This window comes from Triticum aestivum, chromosome 1B (assembly GCF_018294505.1).
Source record: "Triticum aestivum cultivar Chinese Spring chromosome 1B, IWGSC CS RefSeq v2.1, whole genome shotgun sequence".
Taxonomy (NCBI): Eukaryota; Viridiplantae; Streptophyta; class Magnoliopsida; order Poales; family Poaceae; genus Triticum; species Triticum aestivum.
Genome location: NC_057795.1, coordinates 556,600,074 through 556,607,633, shown reverse-complemented (window position 1 = coordinate 556,607,633; position 7,560 = coordinate 556,600,074). Strand labels below are relative to the sequence as shown.

Below are 7,560 nucleotides of genomic sequence, written 5' to 3'. Positions count from 1 at the left end.
GATGGACTCGCGCAGGAGGGTGACGATGTCTGGCGTCGTGGTGGCATCGACGACAGCTAGACCGGGCAAGGTAGATGCAGCAATATAGCTCTGAAGATGGATGGGTGGCAGGTGGCAGCGGCGGCCTCATATTCGGCAGACGTCCTGGTTGAGGAGTGCGCCCGACTGGTGGGTGCCATACCGGCCCGGCAGGCGTCCTGGTTGGGACCTCAGATCTTAGATGTTAGGTTTGGCTGCGAGGTCTGTTTGGTATTAGGCCCGAACTATCAGCATCCCTTCATCAACTGGATAGGAGTAGCGACAGATGTTGTCTAGACGGTGGCTTTAGTCTTACTGTTATATGACTTTGTAAAGTCTTGTGTAAATAACTAATAAAATGGTTGCATGCATCATCATGCAGAGGCGGGGGGTCCTCCTCCTTTTTTAAAAAAGAAAAGAAAAAAATCCAACACTGAATATTGGTAACGTTACGTTACCCACTGACGCAGATAGTTTCGAAGATAAACCCAAACACACTACAGAAACTTATGGACAGTGTGCTTTCTTTCTGTAACCCAGCATGGGTCACTACGACTGCTTCTTCACACCTTTGAAGTCGTGGGCGTCCTACCACGAGGGTTGGAAGTTAGTGGAGTCCATCGCCGTCGGTATGAGGCTGCCAAAATCGTCATTGGAACCGAAACCTCTCGCATGAAGTTGCTGATGGATATGGCAGCAACCGTGTTCATATCTAGAACATCATGACCATAAACCGGAATCGCATTTCCGGTGTCCGAATCGGCGGTGTGCTTCAGACTGACCTGATCACCTATCAACGCATATGGCTTAGCTTGTTGAGCTTCTTGCCCACTGCTCAGGTTCTTTCCACACATGCCTGCAATGATATGCTACTTGATATGGAAACTCCAATGTCATGCTTGAATTATTTCCTTTTTTTAACTATACTCAATCAGAACTTCAGAAGTCTCTCACAAGAAGCAAATAAAATATCCTCCTCCTTGGCAAGCTATTTGTAGTCCAGATTATTTGCAACAAAGGGAAGTGCAGGCAAATCTACTGTAGAGTCCATGGAATGATTATAAACTCTCCTTTTTTTGCGAAAAGATTATAAACTCTTCATTGCACAAGTATCACCATCAGTTATTATATTATTGGCTTCTAGCTGCCTGAACGAAAATTCCAGAAGAACGATGCTCTCATTCTAGCCTCTGATTCGGTCAGAAACACAATGGTCTAATTCTGAGAAAGAAAAATGCAATGGTCTATCATGCGCCTGTTTTCGAAAAGGGGATACCCCGGCCTCTGCATCAGCATGATGCATACGGCCCTCTTATTAAACAAAATAGAGTAGTATCAACAAGGTTCCAAAGGTCCTGAAAAATGAAAAAAAAGAAAGCAACACAAGCTCACACAGAGCCCGGATAAGCTAGATACATCAAGCTAGCCACATCAAAGAGCCACAACCGGCGGGGCAAACTAGATAGGAATACTAAATGCCTATCCTATTACATGACCGCCATCCAAACCGGTTGAAGATATCCCGAGCTACCATCTCCCAACGGACAGACCCAGTAACCAAATGCTCCCTGGCCTCCGTCTGGGTGAGTAGCGACCATGAACGAATCAGAGCCGTAGTCCGGAATAAAACCTGCAAAAAATGTATATATGATGTTCTGTTAAAGACCAAATCGTTTCTGCAGTTCCAGATGGTCCACAGCAAAGCACAAACCCCCACCCGAATATGTCTCCCTAAGTTGGGCTCAATCCCATTAAGCCATGTCCCAAACAAAGTACTAACAGAATTCGGTGGTTTGATGTTAAAAGCAATGTGGACCGTCTGCCATAGAACCTTTGCAAGCGGGCAATCAAAAAAGAGGTGTTTAATAGACTCATCCCGATCACAGAAACTACACCTAGTAGGTCCTGTCCAATTGCGCTTCTTCAAGTTATCCTTAGTTAAAATTACTTGTTTATGAACAAACCACATAAACACTTTTATTTTCAAAGGAACTTTGACATCCCAAACATGTTTGGACGTGGGAATGGAGCTCAAATTAATAACATCAATATACATTGATTTGACCGTGAAGCCTCCAGACTTAGTCAACTTGCAGCGCAATTCATCAGGTTGTTGAGACAGCTGGATATCCATCAGCCTTCTAACTAGATGGAGCCATTGTTCCCAACGATTGCCCACTAGCACTCGTCTAAACTGAATATTAAGGGGGATAGATTGGAAAACCGAAGCAATGACCACCTCCTTTCGTTGAACAATACGATACAAGGAGGGATATTGGATGGCCAGTGGTTCGTCACCAAGCCAAGTATCCTCCCAGAAACGCGTGCTCGAGCCGTTTCCTACAACAAACTTTGTCCTATTAACGAAAGCCTGCTTGACCTTCATGAGCCCCTTCCAGAAAGGCGAGTCAGTCGGCCTTACAGATACTTGCGACAAAGTTTTTGACTGGAGGTACTTGCCGCGAAGGATCTGTGCCCACACAGCATCCGTCTCCGACGAGAGCTTCCACAGCCACTTGCTAAGAAGGCATTTATTCTTAATTTCTAGATTCTCAATACCTAGACCCCCTTGGTCCTTCGGTCTACAAATAATGTCCCACTTAGCCAGTCTGTATTTTCTTTTCAGCTCATCACCCTGCCAGAAGAACCGCGATCTATAGAAATCTAGTCTCTTCCTGACTCCAACTGGTATCTCAAAGAACGAAAGAAGAAACATCGGCAAACTTGTGAGCACCGAATTAATAAGTATTAACCGGCCTCCATAAGATAAGAGCTTGCCCTTCCAGCAGCTCAGTTTCTTCTCAAATCGGTCTTCAATGCACTTCCATTCTCTGTTCGTTAGCCTACGATGGTGGATAGGAATCCCTAAGTATGAGAAAGATAACTGTCCCAACTCACACCCAAACAATTGTTTGTAGGCCTCCTGCTCATCTTTGGCCCTACCAAAGCAGAACAACTCACTCTTATGAAAGTTGATCTTCAACCCGGTCAATTGTTCGAATAGGCATAACACCAGCTTCATATTCCTAGCCTTACTCACGTCATGCTCCATAAAGATGATCGTATCATCAGCGTATTGTAGGATAGAAATGCCTCCATCAACCAGATGAGGCACCAATCCACCTACTTGACCATTTTCCTTAGCCCATCCTATCAGAATTGCCAACATATCTACCACAATGTTAAACAAGATAGGGGACATTGGGTCTCCTTGTCGTAGGCCTTTATGAGTTTGAAAGTAATGACCTATATCATCATTAACTTTAATTCCCACACTACCCTTTTGCGTAAATGATTGGACCTGCCTTCGCCAGGCTTCATCAAACCCTTTCATACGCAAAGATTGTTGGAGAAATGGCCACTTTATCTTATCATACGCTTTCTCGAAATCCACTTTAAAAATCACTCCATCCAATTTTTTGGAGTGGATTTCATGGAGCGTTACATGCAAAACTACCACTCCTTCAAGAATGTTTCTGTTTGGCATGAACGCGGTTTGGGATTGATGCACCACAGAATGCGCGATCTGTGTGAGCCTGTTGGTCCCGACCTTTGTGAAAATTTTGAAATTAACATTGAGGAGACAGATCGGCCTGAATTGCTCAATTCGTACCGCATCCGTCTTCTTAGGTAGTAATGTGATAGTCCCAAAATTCAGGTGGAATAATTGAAGCTGTCCAGAGAATAGATCATGAAAAATAGGTAGTAAATCCCCCTTAATAATGTCCCAGCACTTCTTATAAAACTCGGCCGGGAAACCATCCGGACCAGGAGCCTTATTATTTTTCATTTGAGCAATTGCCTCAAGAACCTCCTTCTCCGAGAACGGGGCAAGCAGAATGTCATTGTCAGCAGCCGAAAGCTGAGGTATATCCTCAGTCATGGACTCATCAAGTGACACCGTATTCTCCTTCGGTGGACCAAACAACTGCTTATAATACTCAGTGATATAAGTTTTTAGGTTATCCTGACCTAAAATTGTACCCTCGTCCTGCTCGAGCTAAAAGATTCGCTTCTTTCTGTGCTTGCCATTAGCAATTAAATGAAAGAACTGAGTATTTGCGTCCCCCTGGACCACTCTACGAACCTTAGCACGTAAAGCCCACTTCAATTCTTCTTCACGTAGTAGTTCTTTCAATCGCTTTTCCGCCTCATTTTTAACCTGAAGCTCTGCGGGGACTAACACATTAGACTCGACTTTTACGTCCAAGTCATGTATAAGAGAAAGGAGTCTATCCTTTTCAATCTTATACGCACCACTAAGATGCTTAGTCCAACCCCTCAAGAAGTGCAAGAAATCGTGCGCCTGTGTGTGGATAAATATGAAATTGCTAGGAATCGAGCCTTATAATTTTTCAGTTGCATCTTTCACCAAAACTCCCTACTTCTGCCAGCACGGAGATTAATCTGACTCTCTTTTATTGCAAATAGAGCAGTCATCCTCCTTTTCCAAGAAAATAGAGCATTAGTTTGGGACCACTTACAACAAGGGAAAGTGCAAGAAAAGCTATTGCAAGTTCATACTACGATTATAACACCCCATCAATATGATGGACATCTTTTCGTACTAGACCACAATCAATAAATTTGCATGTACAAGCAAGTAAATTCGTATAATTGTTAGGTAGCTGACAAATGACCATAACTAATATAAACATATCACAACCGTTTATGAGCGCATCTGATGGGTTTTCATAGTTGTAAATAGTGATATCACAAAAAAATAGTTTTCAACTACACAAAAATATCAGTCATTGTTATCATGTGCAGGATCTTTACATTAAAGTTCATAACTACACCTTGATTACGTAGCACCATGCTAGACATCTAAACAAAATATATCGCTGGAAGTGGTAGCTCTTATAGCAATTGTACTCATGGACTTAAATAAGTGGACAGATGGCTGGTGAGATAATGAAATCAATAACACATGGCCCATAAATACAATTTGGAATCACTCATTTGCACCTCTACATAGTTCCAGTGAGCTTATAAGGTAAACACTAAAAACTTGCTTATTTGTCTAGGCTGGAGAATCCCCTGTTTTTCAAAACAAAAGGTTGAGTTCTGACCAAAGGGATAACAATATAAACTGTAACCATCAGGGGCAACACAACACCAAATAAAACCAAACTTTCGCATAACTCGTGTGTTCATAAACTCATATTCATCCAGCACCAAAACAACAAGATGTCAGGGCTACCAACTGAAGCACAACAGATGCTGGAAAACTACAGAAACATGGATGGCGTGCTTTGTCTTTCTGAAACAGAAGTTGCACAAGAAAGCAGGATCACTGCGGTGGCGTGTCCGACAGCTTGCTTGCGGTGTCAGCTTCGGATGCCCTGTAACCCAGCCCGGGCCGCGATGGCTTCTCCTTCTCGCCTTCATAGTCGCGGGCGTCCCGCAGCGAGGCCTCGAAGTCGGTGGAGTCCATCGCTGTTGGCAGGAGGCTGCCGATGTCGTCTTTGGCGCCGAAGCCGCCGGCTCGCATGACATCATCGGCTGAGATCGCAGCTTCCATGTTCATATCTACAGAATTGTGACCATTCACTGAAGTCGGATTTCTGGTGTGAGAATCTGCAGTGTGCTTCAGGGCCCCTTGATCGTCTGTCAAGGCATCTGGCTTAGTTTGTTGAGCTAGTTGCCCACTGCCCAAGTTCTTCCCGTCCATGCCTGCAATGATATGCCACTAGATATGAAAACTCCATGCCAAGGCACCACATTATACACAGTAACATCGTGCTTAAATGATTTCCTGCTTTACGATATCTAATCAGAACTTCAGAAGTAGTATTTGACAAGATGCAGATAAAGTACCCTCCTCCTTGGCAAGTTACCTATATTCCTGATTATATGCAACAAAGGAAACTGCAGGCAAAGCTACTGCAGAGTTCATGGCACAATGATTATGACACCCATCCATGGCACAAAGTATCAATGTTAATTACTCCAGCCGTGCCTTGCAGTTGCAGCGACAGAAATTCCAAAGGAACAATGCTCGGTTCAGTCAGAAACGCAGTGGTCTCTTCTTTGCTCGCGCGCTTGTGTACAGAAACTATCAAACATCACGATGCTACAGATCTCACCTCATAAATTTTCCATCAAAACTTTCAGCAGAACTTGCTACTTCTACTAGCGCCAAGATTAATTTGAACCCCCTTTTCTTAATCTCAGAACAGAGCACAAATCAGCTGCTCCAGCGACCTGCGCCTCCTACTTTCCCTTGCTCGATCGATTCCCCGGAGCAACTACAAACCAAACCACACAGACTGCGGAAACAGATTCCTAACTTTATATGAACGCTACTCGTGCGGATCGATCCATACGAAGCTACAAAGAACCAGAAGATGAGACGGGGAGTAACAGATCAAGAACAGAGCGGAAGAGATTAACCAGCTGCAAGGCGACGTCGCACTCACCGGCTGCAGATCGAGTCGGCGAAGAAACGAGGCGCCGCAGATTCGAGAGCTCGCTCCTTCCACACAGCCAAGGAAATCCTTTCTTTTTACCGAGGCAATCCAATCCCCTCTTCACTTCGCCAGTTCACTTCTGTTCCAGTGCTCTCCTGACTTGGGTTGGATCACCGCGTGTTCAGCGAAAGAAGGGGTAACGTGGCACTGCGGTTTTCCCTTTTGGGCCGAATGGACGTTCGTTAGGCTTTTGTTTATTTCAGTTGGGCCAGCTAGTTTTATTCTCTCTCTCTGTCTCTCGTATTGCCCAAACATTTCTTTGATCTTAAAAATAAAAATAACAAAATAAGGACCCCTTTAGCTGGCGAGCGCTCGCAAGGAGGGGGTGGCATTGGCGAATGGTTTCTCTAGCATTTTTTCCTTGCGATGGATGTCGGTTACTTTAGAGCAACATGGCAGTTTCTGTCAGAGAAGACAATTTGTCTACTTCTTTTATGGGCATTTCGCCGACCAATTGAGCAATAATAGTTTTACAATGTTTATTATTATAATTTTCTCTAACATGTACATAAAAAGGAAAAATCAAAATTGCACTTTGAGGACTATCCATATCTTCAAGCGCCGCGTATTTTGTAGAGTTAATTACACCTAGGGTACATAAACTTTCGCGGTGGTAGCGAATCCATACACAAACAAAAAAAACCCCATAAAAGTCATACATTAACTCTCATGCGGATTTGTTAGCTACAAAACGCATGCAAAGTGGACAGATGGGCTGTCACGCACGCAATGGGGTCGAGCGTGTATGCATTTGTATCTTTACAGTTACCCTCCTCAGTTTACCGAGATTTAACCCGTGGCCATTCTCTCTGTATCCCAATCCCCTTCTTCAAATCCCTAGCTGCGAAGGCGACGCGACCGGCCGGCCGTCGTGCGTCATGGAGAGGCCTTGGTCGCGGCTTCAACCAAGCCGGCGGCTCTGTCAATGGCGGCTTCGACCAAACCGACGGCGGCTCTGTCAACCAAGGCGGCGGCGGCTCTGGCACTGGATGCGACATGGATGGCGAGTGGAGAGTCACATCAGAGCTTAGTTTTGGCTCCAAAAAAGCGATGAAGGTATGTTCTTTCC

General features: G+C 44.6%; 1 protein-coding gene across 1 annotated transcript; it reads right to left on the bottom strand.

Moving 5' to 3' along the window:
* Positions 1-4,933: 4,933 nt before the first annotated feature.
* Positions 4,934-6,683, bottom strand: LOC123094915 (uncharacterized). The gene is made up of 2 exons (XM_044516788.1): positions 6,441-6,683; positions 4,934-5,694 (listed from the first exon to the last, which is right to left on the bottom strand). Exon 2 carries the CDS (start codon positions 5,690-5,692, stop codon positions 5,312-5,314), a length of 381 nt encoding a protein of 126 aa, XP_044372723.1. The 5' UTR covers positions 5,693-5,694; positions 6,441-6,683; the 3' UTR covers positions 4,934-5,311.
* Between the last annotated feature and the right edge of the window lie 877 nt (positions 6,684-7,560).

Excerpts from the sequence above, each read along its gene's own strand:
- LOC123094915 (XM_044516788.1), bottom strand. The coding sequence starts at position 5,692 with ATGGACGGGAAGAACTTGGGCAGTGGGCAACTAGCTCAACAAACTAAG.